This window comes from Chiloscyllium punctatum, chromosome 9 (assembly GCF_047496795.1).
Source record: "Chiloscyllium punctatum isolate Juve2018m chromosome 9, sChiPun1.3, whole genome shotgun sequence".
Taxonomy (NCBI): domain Eukaryota; kingdom Metazoa; phylum Chordata; class Chondrichthyes; order Orectolobiformes; family Hemiscylliidae; genus Chiloscyllium; species Chiloscyllium punctatum.
This window is the reverse complement of record NC_092747.1, coordinates 24,978,303-24,999,098: the sequence shown is the minus strand read 5'-3', so window position 1 is coordinate 24,999,098 and position 20,796 is coordinate 24,978,303. Positions and strand designations below refer to the sequence as shown.

The following is a 20,796-nucleotide window of genomic DNA, read 5'->3' as shown; positions in this document are numbered from 1 at the left end:
AAAGAAATATTCAATCCTTTTTAAGAAATAGCCTTATTGTCACTCAACCCCAGTGAAGTACAACTGTTATCTTTTTTACTCAAAATCCTTCTCCCAACCCTTTTTGCTAGAGTAAGCTTAAGACTTTTTTCCAGCTCCAATGCCTGATGTCTTCTTTTTAGCTCTGATTGTAGAGAAGTTCTTTATAATTCTGCCAGTCTGGAGATCTCTACTCACTCTGACAGCCTGAAGATTCACACAGACTTTGTTCATGCTAGGATGACTTATCTTCTGAACTCAACCTACTAGTAGTTGCACACCATTTACTTTTTTTTCATATTATAAAAGTCAACATTGTAAACAGTTAGCAGTTAACTCCCCAGGTAGCTGATCGAGTCATTTAAGTCATATGTTTTCTTGGAAATGATGTTCAAATTCACAGTTCAAAAATGACTTTCTGACCTTTGTAAAAACAAAACAATTAATCTTTATCAAACTAAAAACTAAAATCCATCTTTCTTCCACTTTCAACTCAAACTCCCACATAGCAGGGGAACTCTCAAAGCTACAAAAGTAAAAACAATTAGATAAATCAAGAAGTGACGGTTGTGTAAGAAAGTTCAGAGCAAAGTTGTATGTAATTTTGCTAAAAGCAGACATTGAAAAACCCAGAACAGATAAAATAAGACTTTAGAGAAATGTTATAATATATGTGCAATGGTGCCTCCTAACCATGCTGACTATATTTCAACAACGTTTTCAGATATGTTATGATACACCTCTACTGCAATTAGGTCTTGAACCCAGATTTTCTGGCTCAGAGGTAGGGAAACTAAAACTGCAGCACAAGACCGCAGAGATGTGGTTAGCATGACTGGCAACTAGGCTGAGATAACAAATTGAATCCAAATCCATTGCCATAACCACTTACATATGAGTACAGATATTAGACTTGACCTTGTTATATTCTGCTAACAAACAATTATTGAAAAACACAAGGCACAATATTCTTCAACCATTATGAGTGGTTAATTCACAAATTAATATCTTGCATAACGTAGTGATATGTTGTAAAAATAGAGTTCTCTGTTGGGCTGTAATGCCATTAAATAATATATTGGTATCTTTCAGCAAAAGGAACTTAGAGCAAAACAAACAAGTGTGAACCACAAGAATTGCGATTGTTGCTCAATTAAATATAAATGAGGAGAAATACTATCACGAGGCTGACAGGGTTGAAGTAATTAAATGTAAAGATCTAGTCCTAGCCTAGGGTATACCTATACAAAAGTGAATACAAACACATGCTAATCCTATGGGAGATGGAAGGTTGTTACATGAGGGTATGAGATCTATTGTATCTTGCACAAAGTTAATATTTCAGGAAAGTCAATAACCTGTTGAGCATTTTCAGAATTTTATGTTTTTGTTTCAGATTTTCAGTATTCATGATCTTTTGCTTTTATTATAGAGTATTTGAGTGCTTGTCTCTAGAAAAGCATTAACTTCAAGGAGATTTTACTGAGATTGTTAAATAACTGGAAGAACAAGATTCAATAAGACTTACATTAACCAACTTTAAAGGTCTAGGTATTTGCTCACAAATTATTGAAATATAGAATAAAGTTAGATGACAGGAGGTACTTCTTTTCACAAAGAAACTGAGCTATTCAACGAGTTGATGTATTATGGTGTGAGTACATATTTATGCAAATATTAAAACTGAATTCATAACATACAAAATACAGGTAGGATGGAAGTAACGATTTGTGACAGTTCTACTATGACAATATTGGTCAGGTTTGAGAGTCCTGCTTTACCTGTTTGATATGTTCACATGCTGGCCCCTATCCCTTTCAAATATTACTCTCTCCACCTTTGTAGCTACTTAAAAGGAAAACATTCCATCTTTTAAAAGCTCACCTGTGCAAAATATCTATTCTAATGCTATCCTGTGTTTCACTAGCGATTGTTTCCTAACACAATTTTTTTTAATAGAATCCCTACAGTGTGGAAACATGCCCTTCAGCCCAACAACTTCATACCAGCCCAACAACTTCACACCGACCCTCCAAAGAGTGACCTACCCATACCCATTCCTCATCCCTATATTTACCCCTGATGTACCTAACCTACACATCCCTGAACACTCTGGGCAATTTAGCATGGCCAATTCACCTAACCTGCACATTTTTTGGACTGTGGGAGGAACCAGAGCACCCAGAGAAACCCCACGCAGACACAGGGAGAATGGGCAAACTCCATACAAACAGCCGCCAAGATTGGATTCTCTGAAGAAGTGCTTTAGAATGCCCTGAAATTGTGAAAGATGCTATTTAAACATGAAATAAAAGGGTACAAATCTAAAAGGGGTGCAGAAGCAAAAGGATTAGGGTGTATGCATGTAAAATCCTATTTGATGCCCATACCTGGAAGACAAATGTTGTCTTTTAATGGACTTTTCCACCTGATCTTTCACTGTTAAACAGCTAGGAATCATACCTTACTGTTGCCAGTTGTTTTTAGTGGGAGTTCTATATTTAGAAGTCACAGCTACCAGCTCCTTGAGTAGCAAAAAATGAGCTCTCATCAAAACTAAGTTTGTGTTTGGTGCCTTTCCAGTGAATTTGTAATATACCTTTTCCAAAACACTTTCTTTGTCATTCCTAGAATAGGGTATCTAAAACCAAGCAATGCTCCAAATATGGTCTATCAACGTGTGCAGATTAATCATTTACCTTCTTGTATTTATTTCAATATCCTGATACAATAAACTCAGAATTCAATTAATTTTTAGGACTTTTCTCAAGGACAGTTCTGCTTTCAAATCTCACCATCTGCAGTTCCATTCTTCCACTCAAATGAGGCTATCCATATTTGAGATACATATCAATTTTTCACACTTAAATAAATTATCATGTCATCACATTCATTTTACAAAATTGAATTTAGTGCACAAATTGTGATTGTCTCATGTGTTCCAGTTTTCTGCATTTTTATTCAGTTTGTTATATCCTTATCTGGTTTGAGCAAATTTTGATATTGTTCCCAGTAAACCCATTTCTACACAGTTTATGAACTTTTGGAGAGCTATCAATATGGATCTTTAGCTGCATCTGGTCAATCTGCAAAACATCAACGATCCATATATTCTAGTTGTTAACCCTTCAACTGTCTCTTTTGGTTACACTGTACTCAATATGCTGAGCCTTGTCAATCTTGGCAACATTTCTCTGGTGGCACTTGGTCAATTACTTTTGAAGGCCCAAATGTATCCCTTTAGGTCTACCTGGTCAATAGTTTATTTTAAGAGTTTAATTAGTCAGAGTACTGAAGCTGTATGTAAAAATGCAAAGAGAAAAAACAGAATCAGGTATTAAAATCTGTCACAATTCTAAACAATGTGATCTTTAAAATAATTGTTAACATGAAGCAAAAATCCCATTTTAAATTTTAACACCAATAAAATCATAAGTGAATATCAGATCCATGAAAATTACTTAATTTTCCTCACCTTACTGCAGCTTGTAGCCCTGAAGCCCGGAGGAGCTTTATTGAAAGGGACACAGCATGAGATGCTACGATACCTTCCCTGGCATCCTCAGTTGTTTGCACTGAACATCTGTATTTTACACTAACATCCAATAAGCCTGCAACACATGTGAAAGAATTACATGATATTCGAGGTAAATTACATTATACCCTCTCCATGTTGCAACATCAAATTTGTGTTCAGAAAATCAAGCTTTGTAGTCTACAAAAAGATATTAAAAATAAGAGTTGCATGATTATTTGATGTCTCAGCTTAACTTTTAGAAAATGCGATTTAATTGAAAATCAGTCAACAATTTGTTTCATCATACATGGAACAGGAACTGTTTTCCTCAACATTAAACAGGTAACTCAGCAATATCAGGTCACAGGCTGGTAATTAAAGAATTTACAGTGATAGCTTTTGGAACTATGCATTAGCTTTTATGAAGCTGTTGGTCAAGTTAACTTTCTAGATTGGTTAAGAGAGGCAACTTGTTTCAACATTCCTCCCTGAATGAGAGCTTCACTAAATGTTATCATAAAGCAGTTAATATCGATCGGTTCACCTACATACTTAATCCTCTGATGTAAATAAAAAGATAAAAATATTTCACGTACCGGTGGAGCGCACAGGATGTCCTTCAACATTTTCTGTTCTAGGCATTAAAGGAATACTAAACATTTGAACTCCAATCTCCTTGCGATGTTGCATAGTTACCATAGCACACAGCTTTGATAAAGGTAGGACACTCCTGGCAACAAGCTGGTCTCTAACATTAGGGTAATAATACCTGAGAGAATAAAATGAGTTTGTTACACAACTTCACATTAAATTAACTGCCCAAAGCCTCTCTGCCATTTACTTGAAACAAGTCAGGAGTGTGATAGTATATTCTCCACCTGTTGAGAGAATGCAACTCTTAACAACATTCAAGAGGTTCAAGATCATTTAGGACAAAGCAGCCCATTTCATCAAGGCCCAATCCACCACCTTGCATGCTCACTGCCCCGACACAGGAAAATGCTAGGAGCTTGCATCATCTACAAGGTGCACTGCAAAACTTTTCAATCCAAGATCTCTAAAACCTGGGAGAAAGGCAACAGGCCAGGCACATGAGAACACCACTATCTGAAAATGCTTTCAAGCCACGCAATATCCTGACTTGGAACAAAACTGCTGTTCCTTCTTCATTAGGTCAAAAACCTGGAATTTCCTTCTCTATAACATCATGGATTTACCAGCATCACATAGAGTACAACAGTTCAAATTTGGGAAGGGAAATAAATTTTGAACTATCCACAATTTTTTGTAAGGTAATTCAATATATTCAGGTAAATTTGCAATGTGGGCCATCTACACTAGCCAGTGGCCACATACACAGTTTCCTGCAAGCGAAAGGAATATGCTCAAACCTTGAAATAAAACCAAAGTGCTAGAGAAACTCTGCAGGCCTGGCAGCATCTGTGAAAATGGAAAGAAAGAACATTTCAAGTCCTTCTTTGGAACTTGCGCCTTTTGAATCAGGGAACCTGAAAGGACAATAATTCTCCGTTGTTTTCTCCATGGCAATGGTGCCACTAAAGTCAACTTACCAACCAGTGGCAAGAAAAGTGATCCAACAGGAACACCTCTCCCAGGCCAACTTGTTCAGCTTTGAGGCACTAATGACTCAAAACCAGTCTTAAGCAGACTTCCAAAGTAACTGTTCTACATGGAGCTCAATAGTGGCATGAAACTCCAAGAATACAACAGAACTGTTTCAGGAACTCCCTCAAAGAAGGACAGAAGCCTGGAGTTCTGGATTTCTGGTCCACTGACATTACTATTATACCACTATCTACCCCCACCTGTCCTCTGGGGAAAAGGGCTCGGCCATTCACCCTATCCATGCCCCTCATGATTTTATAAACCTCTATATGGTCACCCCTTAGCCTCCAATGCTCCAGGGAAAATAGTCCCAGCCTATTCAGCGTCTCTCTATAGCTCCAACTTTCCAACCTTGGCAACATCCTTGTAAGTCTTTTCTGAATCCTTTCAAGTTTCACAACATCTTTCCTAAAGCAGTGAGACCAGAACTGAATGCAGTATTCCAAAAGTGGACTATCTAATGTCCTGTACAGCTGCAACATGACCTCCCACTCTGAAACTCAACGCACTGACCAATAAAGGCAACCACATTAAATATCTTCTTCACCTGTCTACCTGTGACTCCACTTTCAAGGAACTATGAACCTGCACCCCGAGGTTTCTTTGTTCAGCAACACTCACCAGGACCTTACCATTAAGGTGTATAAGTCCTGCTCTGATTTGCCCTATCAAAATACAGCATCTCACATTTATCTAAGTTAAACTCTAACTGTCACTCCTCAGTCCATTTACCCATCTGATCAAGGTCCTGTTGTACTGTGAGGTAACCTTCTTCGCTGTCCACTACATCATCAATATTGGTGTCAGCTGCAAGTGTATTAACCACACTTCTTATATTCACATCCAAATCATTTACATAAATGATAAAAAGCAGTGGACCCAGCACCAATCCTTGCAGCACACTGCTTGTCACAGGCCTCCAATCCAAAAATCAACCCTCCACCACTATCATCTGTCTCCTACCTTTGAGCAAATTTTGTATCTTAATGGACAGTTCTCCTTGTATTCCACGGGGTCTAACCAGCCTACCATGTGGAACCTTGTTAGATGCTTACTGGAGTCTATACAATATCCACCGCGCTGCCTTCATCAATCTTCTTTGTAATTTCTTCAAAAAATTCAGTCAAGTTAGTGAGACACGATTTCCCAAGCACAAAGCCATGTTGGCTGTCCTTAATCAGTCATTAGATTTCCAAATCCTATCCCACAGAATTCCTTCCAATAACTTAACCACCACAGACGTCAGGCTCCCCAATCTATAGTTCCCTGGTTTGTCCTTATCACCTTTCTTAAACAATGGCACCATGTTAGCCACTCTCCAGTCTTCCAGCAGCTCATTGATGGCTATTGATGACACAGATATCTCAGTAAGGGGCCCAGCAATCACTTCCCTAGCTTCCCACAAAGTTCTGTTGTGGCAGATCATATATCTGAACATATCAGTTTATGCAAAGCTCATCCAACTGGAGTGGTTGCAAGTCATTTTTGATCCTTAAGGATAAGGACCCTTTCCACCTGTAGTATAAATTGCAATGATTGCTTCAAATTTAGCCTTCTTGCATTTGATCTGATGACTAGAGACCTAAATGTTCTGGCAACATAATACCTTTCAGCAATTAACACAGAGATGAATACGGATTCACATTTAGCTAAAATAGTTTTAAATTTAATGCAGCTGATGACACATCTCATATAGTCTCCAGCCTATTTTCCTGCTAGATAAGATCAACTTATTTCTATGGTTTCAGCATTTACCTACACCAAACTTCAAACTGAATGCCACCGCCTTCTCCAAACATTTGCTTTGAACAAGTATTCAGCAGTATCTTCTGAACTGGAAGGTCCAGTGGGATGAGAAGAGAATGATTTTGGCAGTCATTAAACAGAGGATCTGGTACACACAATGTGGTTGCTGTTCGAAAAGGCTTCAACATGATGTCTGTAGCAAAACAATGAGTACAAAAAATGGTTTAATTTAACTGCAGGAATTAATCACCACTGTATTTAAACACATGAACCTGTTGCAGATTTGGGTTCATGTAGAAGTTGACTTTCCAGAACATCTGGGCACAAGTATTAAAGATCTTAATAATGAAACCATTTGCACAAGACAATTTAAATTTATAAGTTGCATGCAATGAATCTATAACTGATGACGTAAAAAATACAGCAGCAATTTTTTATTTAAAAATTTCTAAAGAAGTGGATACTACTGGCAAGAAAAATGTCTCTTGTCCCTCCTAAGTTGCTCCAAGAGGGTGGTGGTGGTCCTTCTCGCAACCTCAGTATTTTGACAGAACTGAGTAGTCTTCCAGACTATTTCAAGGGTTGATACAGCAGAGAAGAGCTAAATTGTTTGTCTGATCTCGTTCAACCTCCACAGAAATCTGCAATTTCCACTATTAGACCTGAATCACTACAGAGTTTTCATTTCCACTCTCTTGCTCAGAAGATGAGATCACCCCATCACCACATAACAATTTGAATCTAAATAGCTTTTCAACGTTCAAAAAAAGCCAAGGTGCTTTGCAGAACTGTAATCTGACACAAAACCAAGGCAAAGATGGTACTATTAGGACAAATGATCAAAGATTTATTTATTTATTCACAGTGAATGAGTGTTGCTGGCCAGGTGAGGATTTATTGCCCATTTCTAATTATCCAAAGGGTAGTTCAGAGTCAATCACATTGTTGTGGGTCTGGAGTCACATGTTGGCCAGACCCGGCAAGGACAGCGGGTTCTTTCTTTAAAGGCCATTAGTAAACCAGATAGATTTTTCTGATAGCTGACAATAGTTTCATTGTCAACTTGAACTTATCATACCACTTTTTTTAAACTGAATCAAATTCCATCATCTGTGTATTGGGATTCAAATCTGGGTCCCCAGAACATTACCTGGATCAATGGCTTAATAGTCTAGCAATAATATGATGAAGCACTTTACATGAGGAGAGACACTTAAGAGGTAAATGGGTTTCACGAAGGAGGCCCATGGTGACTGAACAACAGTGTGACAACAGTGGGACAAAGCAAGGCTGATGCAAAAAAGATCAATGTTAAGTATATGAGGAGTAAATCTATTGAATTGTGCTAGTAAGGATCTGGAAGAGGCGATCGGCTAGTGTTATTATTGCTAGACCATTCACCTAGAGACCCAGATAATATCCTGGGGACCAGGGTTTGAACCCACGACAGATGGTGGAATTTGAATTCAATAAAAATAATCTGGGCTCAATGGTGACCATGATTCCATTGTCGATTGTCAGAAAAATCCATCTGGTTCACTGATGTCCTTTAGGGAAGGAAACCACCATCCTTATTTGATCTGGCTTACATTTGACTCCAGACCCACAACAACTTTAAACTGTCCTTTGCATAATTACAGAAGGGCAATAACTGCTGGCCTAGCCAGCGACACCCTCATCCCAGGAATAAATTTAAAAAAGGCTACAAGGATGAAACATAAAACTAAGAAGAACTTAAATAAGAGGATGTATGTGTTAAGTTATGAGGTGGGGGACCAGAATCCAACATAGGTCAGCAAAGAAAGGAATGACGCACCAGCAGGGTTTAAGGTTGGAAGGGAAATGAGATAATTGCCAAAGAGGAGATAGAAATAACATCAAAGTTCCAGACAATTCTGTAATTAAAAAAATTTGGAAGTTTTTAAACACCAAACTAACCAAGTAAATATAAATACAAAAACCTATTTCTATTAACTCCCAAACAAAGAACTAACTACATCAAACATACCAAATACTTTAATTGCATTTTTTTTCAGTTATCCTAAATTCCTTCTGTCAGCAAATCTATTTTCAAGTCATTATACAAATTGGGAACTCACTACATGAATAGTAAATAGCAAAAACCTACATTCTATCATTCCAAGGTAAATTCTATGTGCTTACCTGAAGAGCGCACACTCTTACCAGAGGCTAAACAGTTACTTATGACAACGCCTCAAATAATGGCTTCAGTCTTCATAGTGCTTGACTTAAGTTACAGCTATTGCAAGGCCAAAAATAAACAGAAAGCACAATGATAATAGCAACCTAGCGCACTAGGGGAGATGTGGGAGGGGTTTTGGACAGAGAGAGCGTGGGCATCATCAGGTACATGGAAACCTAAACTCATTTCTGCAAATAATGAGGCAGCACACAGATATGGGAACATGCCCAAGGATAACCTTTGGGGTTTCCAGGGGTAGTGGCACAGGAATGGGGCCTCAATTCCACAGAATAATCAATTTTTCTATGACAGTAATTTTTTAAAAAAACTATTGATAAACTCCCTTCTAGCTCACATCTTGTGTTTGATCATTTGTTTTAAATTTTTGGGAAGTTCCAGTGTTGTTTCCATTAATGCAATTTCTTCCCTGAATTTACAATTTATTTACAAGAGCTATAAAATTTTAAATGTATTATGCTATGTCCAAATTGGAAATAAGCATTTTGGAATATAAAAGTACTTACCGTTTCCAAATGGTACTCTCTCAGTTATTGTATTTACATCTTGAGTTGGGAAATAATATTGTACATAGCAGTCTGCTTCTCCCCAGACAGTGGATTGCAAAGGAGTCAATCCTTTAAGTTGCATCACATTTATCTCAAATATATGTTCTATTAGTTGTTTTGTCTCCTTTCTGTCCAACTGAGAAAGTACATGTTAATATGACGTGATTATACCTTGAAACCTTAAAAAAGCTTTGTACACATTTAGCAAATTAAACCTATTACAGTGCTTACACCACATTTGACAGAACGTGCATGAAGAATACAGACAAGGTGTTTCTCTCAGTGTAATTACTTCAACAATTCAAGGTAACTAATGTCTTGGTGTAATGCAACTGGTTGGCATTAGTTGGGGTGTGGATTATTTGACATGAAGCGGTGTCATCTGCACACTAACACAGAAGTGGTGAGATGACACTGGAGAAAGGTGACTAACACCACAATGCATGAAAGCTAAGTGGTGTAACAACTTTTCCAAGGTGCTATTTCATTCTACTCTTCTGTGTTGAGTTTTATATGGAGCTGAATTTAAAAAAAAGCAGTCATGAGGTTTTGCTAACACAAAATAGTAAAACTTATCTGTGAAATGAGAAAGAATGACAAATCAATTTTCTTTTATTTTGGGAGAAAGCGTGAGTCACCAGTAATCAGAGTTCCGCACATCACAAGGCAAAGTGACTCACAAACAAATGGATCTCTTCACACTAATAACTTTCATTGTGTTAGCTACACTTTGGCTCAATAGTTACAGGTCAGAGACTACAAATATAATACCTTAATTTCAACAAGGTTTTAGAAACTGACACAAATTCACATGCACGAAATGTTTATTTAGGTCTTGAAGCAAATAAGGTCAGTTGGGCATGTGTACTTTTGACTACATTACAACACAAATTAACTAATATCATAACAATCAAACCTTTGAAGGAACTGAAAGCACTTGATCCAGAAAATGAGGTATCTGCTGCACATTAGCAAGCGATATTCCCTCATCATTTTTCAATTTCTGAAGTGCTGCTATTTGGTCTGCTTCTCCCATTGCTAGTAGAACACGAAGGTTGCCCTTTTGATTGCCTGTGAAAACATCCATCATTGGCATGTAGCTGTCCACAGCAACCACGGGATATTGAGCTTGGAGCAATAAATGTGAAATCTTGGGATCCCTTTTGATTTGCAAAATAAATTTTTAAAAAATCAATGGTCACCAAACAGAAAGCACCCACAGCTTTGATGAATTACATTTTTCCAAATCTGTCATTAGCCTTGATATACCACATTGAAATAACAAACAAAAACTTAGAAGCTTTTAAATACCAAATTAACAAGACAGTCAACGGATGGTCAAGAAACTACACACGAAAATAATCACTTGTAATTTCTTGTTTAGGGTTTAATGGAGACATCAAATGATTCAAATATTTTAATTACATCAAATTTTGTTTTTCTATCATCGCAAGTTCCTTCTAGTTATTGCTCATAGCTTTTTTTCCAATTTTCATGTTAACACCTAGAAATTATTTGATATTTCTTTTACTCAAACTGGGAACTCGCTACATGAATAATACATATCAAATACCTACATTCTACAAGATTATAGTCAGTCATAGAGATGTACAGGATGGAAACAGACCCTCAGTCCAACTTGTCCATGCCGACCACATACCCCAACCCAATCTAGTCCCACCTGCCAGTACCCGGTCCATATCCCTCCAAACCCTTCCTATTCATAAACCCATCCAGATGCCTTTTGAATGTTGCAATTGTACTTGCTTCCATCACTTGCTCTGGCAGCGCATTCCATACACGTACCACCCTCTGTGTGAAAATGTTGCCCCTTAGGTCTTTTTTATATCTTCCCTCCTCACCTTAAACCTATGCCTTCTAGTTCTGGACTTCCTCACCCCAGAGGAATTCTACATGCTTGCCTGAAGACTGTACTCTCTCATTAAGCTGAAGGTTAAACAGTGACTTCCCGAATTTCACTCCAATCTTTTCACATGTACTCTATACTTACGCAGCAAAGATTTTTATTTTTATGCAAAGCATATAGCCAAGTTGTGTGATTTCTGAAGAATACAGTAAAATTACGATACTTCAACAAAACATGAAGAAACAATCACAGTGGATAAAAAGTTCAGACCTTCCTCACAAGTGAGAAATCAGAGCAGAAAACTAAAATGTTTAAGATCATAAGACAAAGGAGCAGAAATTAGGCCATTCAGCCCATGAAGTCTGGTGTGCTATTCTATAATGCCTAATACGTTTCTCAACCCCATTCTCCTGCTTTCTCCCCATAACCCTTGATCTCCTTGATACTCAAGAATCTATCTATCTCAGTCTTAAATATCCTCAATTATCAGGCCTTCACAGCCTTCTATGGCAGTGAATTCCATAGATTCAACACTCTCTGGCTGAAGATGTTTCTCCTTATCTGTATTCTACAACGTCTTCCTTCTACTCTAAGTTTGCAAACTTTTTTTTCAGAGAGGTTATAAAGGCAGTGATTCCAAAAGCCTGGGTTTAACTACTTGTGAATGCTTTAAAGTTTTAAAAAAACACTTGTACAATGAAAGGGAAGTGGCCAGTTCTCCCAGCTCAGCTTTTCTCTGATTGGTTTCGTTTTAGCATGCACTCTGTTATAAAACTGCTGGATCCAAACAAGCAGGTCCATGCTGATCCTCCCTCTCTCTGACATCTCTCCTGTAAGAAACTGTATTGGATATTTCCTTTTTTTTGCAAAGGGGTGTTTATGGGGATCGTTGCAAGTATTGGAACAGCTTCATTAAGTTGGGATAATCTGTTTGGGTTATTCTACATTCTGTTCTCTTTTATGTTTTATTTGGTAATCTTGCAAAGTAAATTCTATTTTGTTTAAAACTAAGTGGTTGGGCCAGCTGCATCACTGCTGAAATATCCACCATACACCTGCTTAAAACAACTAGCAAAATTAGGGTCTGGACTACTTTCTTGAAATGTTTTGAGGGGGCTCTGGTCTGATCCATAACCAGGTGAATACTTTTCCAACTTACAATAATGTTGTAGGAGGGTTAGCATGTAGTGCAATGTTTCAGAAACCAATGATGTATAGCCGAATGTTTCAATGCATCTAAATTAACATCACTCTATGTGGTACATTTTAACACAAGTACCATTTCATATGCTTTATATCATTTACCTAAAAGATATATAAAACTGATGCAGAGGTAGCTTCACAAGGCCAAGGAGTTTCTCCTGCCGTGTGTTAATCACTTTATTCCAGACCTCTATAATCATCATGTTATTCTTCATCCTCTCCAATAATCTGGGAGTCAATGTGATTGGAGTTACCTGGTTTAAAGAAAAAGATGAAACTAGCATACCCAAAACTTCAAATAGTTCTGGAAATGAATTATCAATAATGAAGTACAGTTCATATAACAGGCTATGTTGGTCAACTAAATTTCATGGCCTAATTTTTACTTCTTACATTCTTTAGTTTTACATGATAGTTAACTGCTGCAGATTTATATTTCTGTAAACTATAGGTCAGATATCTTTTTTCTAGAAACACCGGAACCAACTGTTTATCAGATAAAGGATGTTTTCGGATACACTCATACCAGTTAGGTGTCACTATCTTCAAACCTGTTTCTGAACACAGCAGAAGAGCATCTTCAGCTTCTCTGTTTCAGTCGCCAATCACAGTCTGGTTTAAACTGCCATTGATCCTATTGACCCAACAGGGCATCAGTTTGCATAGATTTAGTACACTCTTCACGGCTTCAAACAAACATAGAACATTACAGCACAGGACAGGCCCTTCGGACCTCGATGTTGCGCCGACCTATCATACCAATCTGAAGCCCATCTAACCGACACTATTCCATGTACGTCCATATACTTGTCCAATGGTGACTTAAATGTACTTAAAGTTGGCGAATCTACTGCCGTTGCAGGCAAAGCATTCCATACCCTGACTACTCTCCAACAAAGAAACTACCTCTGACATCTGTCCTATATCTATCACCCCTCAATTTAAAGCTATGCTCCCTCGTGCTTGCCATCACCATACTTGGAAAAAGGCTCTCCCTGTCCACTCTATCTAACCCTCTGATTATCTTATATGTCTCTATTAAGTCATCTCTCAACCTTCTTCTCTCTAATGAAAACAGCCTCAAGTCCCTCAGTCTTTCCTCGTAAGACCTTCCCTCTATACGAGGCAACAGCCTGAGAGATCTCCTCTGCACCCTTTCCAAAGCTTCCACATCCTTCTCATAATGCGGTGACCAGACTGTACACAATACTCCAAGTATGGCCGTACCAGAACTTTGTACACCTGCAGCATAACCTCACGGTTCCGGAACTCGATCCCTCTGTTAATAAAAGCTAAAACACTGTATGCCTTCTTAACAACCCTGTCAACCTGGGTGGCAACTTTCAAGGATCTGTATACCTGGACACCGAGATCTCTCTGCTCATCTACACTACCAAGAATCTTACCATTAGAATCTTACTGGAATACTTTGCATTCCGGTTACTCCGACCAAAGTGAATCACTTCACACTTGTCCGCATTAAACTCCACTTGCCACCTCTCAGCCAAGCTCTGCAGCTTATCTATGCCTCTCTGTAGCCTACAACATCCTTTGTCACTATCCACAACTCCAGTGACCTTAGTGTTATCTGCAAATTTAGTAATTCACCCTTCTACGCCTTCATCCAGGTCATTTATAAAAATGATGAACATAAGTGGACCCAACACCGACCCTTGCAGTACACCACTAGTAATTGGACTCCAAGATGAATATTTCCCACCAACCACCACCCTCTGTCTTCTTTCAGCAAGCCAATTACTGAGCAAAGCTGCTATATCTCCCACAATCCCATTCCTCCGCATTTTGTACAATAGCCTACGTGGGAAACCTTAAGAACGCGTTGCTGAAATCCATATTCACCACATCAACCGGTTTACTCTCATCTACCTGTTTGGTGACCTTCTCAAAGAACTCAATAAGGTTTGTGAGGCATGACCTACCCTGCACAAAACCGGGCTGTCTATCCCTAATCAAATTATTCTTTTCTAGATGATTATAAATCCTATCTCTTCTAACCTTTTCCAACACTTTACCAACAACTGAAGTAAGGCTCACTGGTCTATAATTACCAGGGTTGTCTCTACTCCCCTTCTTGAACAGGGGAACTACATTTGCTATCCCCTCCAGTCTTCTGGCACTATTCCTGTAGACAATGATGATTTAAAGATCAATGCCAAAGGCTCAGCAATCTCCTCCCTGGCTTCCCAGACGATCCCAGGATAAATCCCATCCGACCCAGGGGACTTATCTATTTTCACACTCTGCAGGATTTCTAATACCTCTTCCTTGTGAACCTCAATCACACCTAGTCTAGTAGGCTGTATCTCAGTTTTCTCCTCGACAATATTGTCGTTTTCTAGAGTGAATTCTGTCGAAAAATATTCATTTCGTGCTTCCCCTATCTCCTCTGACTCCACACACAACTTCCCACTACTATCCTTGATTGGCCCTAATCTTACTCTCGTCATTCTTTTATTCCTTAAATATCGAGAGAAAGCCTTAGGGTTTACCCTGATCCGATCCGCCAACAACTTCTCATGTCTCCTCCTCGCTTTTCTGAGCTCTCTCTTTAGGTCTTTCCTGGCTATCTTGTAATCCTCAAGCACCCTAATTGAGCCTTCACATCTCATCCTAACATAAGCCGCCTTCTTCCTCTTGACCAGAGATTCCACTTCCTTCGTAAACCACGGCTCCCGTGCTCGACAGCTTCCTCCCTGCCTGACAGGTACATACTTATCTAGGACACCCAGGAGCTTTTCCTTGAATAAGCTCCACATTTCTAATGTGCCCATCCCCTTCCCATCCTATGCTTCCTAAATCTTGCCTAATCGCACCGTAATTAACTTTCCCCTAGCTGTAACTCTTGCACAGTGGTATACACCTATCCCTTTCTATCACTAAAGTAAACATAACAGAATTGTGATCGCTATCACCAAAGTGCTCACCTACTTCCAAGTCTAACACCTGGCCGGGCTCATTACCCAGTACCAAATCTAATGTGGCTTTGCCCCTTGTTGGCCTGTCTACATACTGTGTCAGGAAGCCCTCCTGCACACACTGGAAAAAACTGACCTATCTATAATACACATGCTATAGTGTTCCCAGTCAATATTTGGAAAGTTGAAGTCCCCCATGACAACTACCCTGTCACTCTCGCTCCTATCAAGAATCATCTTCGCTATCCTTTCCTCTACATCTCTGGAACTATTCGGAGGCCTACAGAAAACTCCCAACAGGGTGACATCTCTTTTCCTGTTTCTAACCTCAGCCCATACTACCTCTGTTGACGAGTCCCCAAACAGAGTTTCTGCAACTATAATACTCTCCTTGACCAACAATGCCACACTTCTCCCTCTTTTACCATCTTCTCTGTTCTTACTGAAACATCTAAATCCTTTGCTTGCAAAATCAGACACAATGGAGATCTGGGTGGGTAAATAATCTGCTCTTTTCTAATTATTATGTCAAACTGGGAAAAAAAAGTGATGTCCAGTGTACAAATCAGTGCACTGGAAGTGTAGAATACTGAGAAGGTAGGAATACACTAAATGCTAGTGAGTTTTGAAAAGATTTGTAGCTCAAGTTAAGATTCTGGATGTAGGTTTGCTCGCTGAGCTGGAAGGTTCATTTTCAGACATTTCATCACAATACTAGGTAACATCTTCGGTGAGCCTCCGGACGAAGCACTGCTGATGATTCCTGCTTTCTACTTACATGTTTGGGTTCATGATGTTATTTCCTGTTCTTTTTCTCAGGGGGTGGTAAATGGGGTCCAAGTCAATGTGTTTGTTGATAGAGTTTCAGTTGGAATGCCATGCTTCTGGGAATTCTTGTGCGTGTCTCTGTTTGGCTTGTCCTAGGATGGATGTGTTGTCCCAGTTGGTGGCTAACTTTCTGCCTGTTTGCCCAATGTAGTGCTCAGGATACAAGAACATCAACTAGCCACAAAACGACATGACCCACTCTCACTCGTATCCTTACATACAGATAAGGAAGGACACCACTTCGACTGGGACAACACATCCATCCTAGGACAAGCCAAACAGAGACATGCACATGAATTCCTAGAAGCATGGCATTCTAACCTAGAAAAAGAACAGGAAATGACATCACCACAGGAAGTGACATCACCAACCCAAAGAAGCCAAGCAGGAATCATCAGCAGTGCTTCATCCGGAGGCTGACTGAAGATGTTATCTAGTATTGTGACAAACCGTCTGAAAATGAACCTTCCAGCTCAGCGAGCAAACCTACATACAGAACACTAAATGCATAGTGAAATCCTAATGACGGAAGTTTATAGGTCCATTTGGGCCCTTTAGAAATAAACTTTATTTAACCTGAGCAGACCCAGACAGATCTGCAGATGTGATGAGTTTGGGCCAAATGAAGCCTTTCTCTAAAGGGCGCAAACTCAGCATGTCTACAATCCGCTTTCACAAAGACCTTAAGTTTTTTCTATTTTTTGGTCTGCAGATAGAAGATGAAAATGGCTTGTATGACGACTGTTCTACACAGTAAGTGGAAATGGACAAATTTTAGTTTAAAATAAACATATCACATAAAATAGTAAAATCGCTTGTTTTAAATTGGCATATGCCAATCAGGCATTACACTAAGAAACATGTTTTCATTTCCTCCATCCACAGTACACATTCTTTGTTAGGCTACTGGCCATCCATACTTTGTAGTAAATACAAAACCAAGATCCTTTCTTAATGTCTTATTCAAAATCTTAACATATGTAATCTATTATTAATTGTTAATCTCTCTCAAAAAAAGACTTACCAGTGAGAAGTTGAAAATTGGGCAGCTTGTGCTGCAGCTAACTGTAGATCTTGTTGCCTCATCTGTGCTGAAAAGCTTGCATTTTAGGTAGATATTGTCCTGTTGCTGCATTCTGCCATCCCTCACTACAAAGTCTTTTCCATCAGGCACCATCAGTAGAACATGCAATAAAAAACCCATTTCTTCTTCAACTGAAAAATTAAACTGTTCTATTGAATTTTGCACTGCAGATTCAGGGGAAGCATTATGATGATTTTGATAGCTCGGTCTGGATATGTAGTTTGCACGACTTTGTTTCAAATGAGCTTCAACATTTCTTTTATTTGACAATTTAATGGCACGTGGACGAAAAGGACAGGAATCAACTGGACAAACATCAACACCTTTGAGCTGCTCTACCGGAAGCTTTGATCCTGGAGTAGATACAACACAAGTCCTCTTAGGAGAAACAGCTAATCTGGCATTAGCACTGTTAAAACTTTTGTTGTCAGCGACAAGCTCGATAGTCACCTATAGAACAAATGAAGTTAGAACTTTAATGAAAGAAGAAAGAAAATTAGACTATGATAAATTCAGACTAATGCAGTAAATCTTTCGGCTGTGTTAATATTTGAATTCATCTGTTGTTAATTTTCTCCCTGTCCCCTCTTGTGAAATTGACTCTTGAGCAGCAGGCACCCTCCAGACGGTTCCATTCTGGAACTGTCATCGGTTACAAAGCCTAGATGCATGTATTGGTGTTTTATCCAAGATGGCAGCACAGGTCTTATCCAGTGTTCATTCTCACTCATTTCAAACAGGTGACTGCTACTCAATAGTGATGAGGAATAGCAACATTTGCTACTTTGTCCCTTTGATGGCCAATTTTAGCATTCTCACTGCAAGCAACGAGGTATCAGGTAACTCGATGTAACCCTGATTTCTTTTTCCATTAGTTCATGCAATGTGGGAATTGCTGGGTAGGCCAGCACTTAATGCCCATCCCTAATTACACTTGAGAAGATAGTGATGAGCATTCTCCTTAAATCATGATAATCCATGGTAGAGGGAATAACACTCAATGCTGTAAGGAAGAGCATTTCATGATTTTGACCCAGTACCAGTAAAGCAACAATGAAACAGCTCTAAGTCAGGAAGGTGCATGGCTTGACAGGAGAACTTGCAAGGAGTGGTGCTCCCATGTACCTGCTGCCCTTATCCTCATACATGAAAGGTTGCGGGTTTGGAAGGTATTGTCAGAGAAGAGCCTTGCTGAATTCTTCAGGCGCGTCTTTTAAATGGTATATACTGCTGCCATTGCCCGTTAGTGGTAAAGGGAGTAAAGGTTGGTGGGATGCCAATCAGGCGAGCTGTTTTGTCTTGAATGGTGCTCAATTTGAGTGTTATTGGAGCTGCTCATCCAGGAAAGTGGGGAGTATTCCATCACATTCCTGATTTGTGCCTTGTAGATGGTGGAAAGGCATTGTGGAGACAGGTGGTGAGTTACTTGTTGCAGAATTCCGAGCATGTGGCCTGCTCTAGTAGTCACAACATCTGCATGGTTTGTCCAATTCAATCTCTGATCAATGGTAAGTTCCCAGGATGCTGACACAACGGAATTTGATTTTCTCCTTTTTGAGATGGTCACTGCCCAACACCTGCATAGTGCAAATGTTACTGCCACTTATCATTCCAAACTTGATGTTGACCCTACTTTGCATGTGGACAGTTCTGACCTTAAGATGGAAGGAAGGTCATTGATAAAGATGCTGAAGGTGATTGGGCCTAGGACATTAACCAGAAGAACTGCTGCAGAGATGTCCTGGAGTTGAGATAACTGACCTCCAGCAATCGTAATCATCTTCCTTTTAGCTAGGTATGATTCAAACCAGTTTCCTCCCTGAGTAAAACTAACTACAGTTTTGTAGGGCTCCTTGATGCCATACTTGGATAATGAGCCTGAGACCTCTCTGGCTAATGCAGGAAATTCATAAACTGCTTTCTGCTGCCCAAAATTCTTTCAAGCATCTAATTTAATATTAGTTGTTAAGTAGTTTAAATCAATTAATTTGTGATTTTGTACTTGCGAGTTACTCAAATTCAAAAAGTACCTCTCATTGCTGAAATCCCAGCTATATCCTTTACTTCTTTTAGTCTTTGTAAATATATATTGCTCTCTCAATTTCACACATGCAGTCTCAAAACCAGCAACCTCAGGACATCTCTGCTAGATTTTGGATCTTGCCAATTTTTGAGTTGGGTGGTTTTGGACAGATCGAATCAATTTGGCTGGGTAAAGGGCCACTCAGACCAGGGCAAAAAACAGGCACAATAAATCAATAACCTTGCCAAATTCAGCAAGTCGCCAAAAAGACAGTTGTTGTTTTTTTCATCTAATAACAATTACAAATTATGCCTGGCAGTTTAAAAAATATTTTTGGATATCACCGGTTTTCTGGCAGTTGGATTTGAGACCTTACCCCTGTAGTATTTCTCAATTAAGACAGCATAAGAGTTGACCTAGGCTTCCGCTTTACAATTTTCCCTGTCAACTGATGCACAATTTGTCTTCCAATTATTTCTCATGATTACCTTTAAAGGACCAATCGGTTGCTGTTGTCCGTTATTGTCAAACACCATTTCCACAGGCAATTCATTGGTAATACTTAACAAGTCTGATTGAATGACAGTTCGAAGTGCAAGAGTAGCTGTGCCGATCAAAATGGGCTTTTGTAATGAAAAAGAAAATAAATTAGGTAATAATCACTGGAACAAATTATTCCATAAAGCTTATTTATGTACATTAAGAAGTGCCTTTTAATGCAATAAATATACAATGTGTTATTTGTGCATTTTCAAAAACCTTTTTTTTAGAAATAATTTGCTTAGTTTTCAGAGGAAGAAGAAATCAGTAAGAAACCCGGTCTGCTAACAAGTATTGACCTTGTGGCTAGTTCCTAGTATATGGAACAGCCTCAAAAGAAATTGAGACCCAGCTCCTCGGCATTAGGACGTTCATGCCCAAGTTACAAATTTTGAGAAAACAAAAAAAGTCAACTGGATGAAGTAATATTCATTGAACAATATTAAAAGCTGTAAAACACAAGCTTAAAGCTCAAACTATTTATTGTGATTGTGGTCAAAAATATGATTATGTTCTGCCTTCTAAGGCCATAAATAGAACTCACTGAACTGACATGTCCATTCCCTCACTCTACTAACAGTGGCCTAACATGTTTTTCTTTGACTAAGCTGAATTTAATAGAAATTTTCAGCACAGGAT

The 20,796-nt window shown here is 38.8% G+C and overlaps 1 protein-coding gene across 5 annotated transcripts in view; it reads right to left on the bottom strand.

Annotated features, from left to right (window-relative positions):
* Positions 1–20,796, bottom strand: part of c2cd3 (C2 domain containing 3 centriole elongation regulator) — a 171,155-nt gene that overhangs the window by 84,082 nt on the left and 66,277 nt on the right. For all 5 annotated transcript variants that reach the window (XM_072577058.1, XM_072577056.1, XM_072577057.1 and 2 more), the window contains 8 exons: positions 20,106–20,240; positions 17,535–18,044; positions 12,849–13,000; positions 10,593–10,836; positions 9,635–9,812; positions 6,917–7,100; positions 4,132–4,304; positions 3,494–3,629 (listed from right to left, as the gene is read on the bottom strand). In XM_072577058.1, coding sequence (XP_072433159.1) covers positions 3,494–3,629; positions 4,132–4,304; positions 6,917–7,100; positions 9,635–9,812; positions 10,593–10,836; positions 12,849–13,000; positions 17,535–18,044; positions 20,106–20,240 — 1,712 coding nt within the window. The remainder of the gene's footprint in view (positions 1–3,493; positions 3,630–4,131; positions 4,305–6,916; positions 7,101–9,634; positions 9,813–10,592; positions 10,837–12,848; positions 13,001–17,534; positions 18,045–20,105; positions 20,241–20,796) is intronic.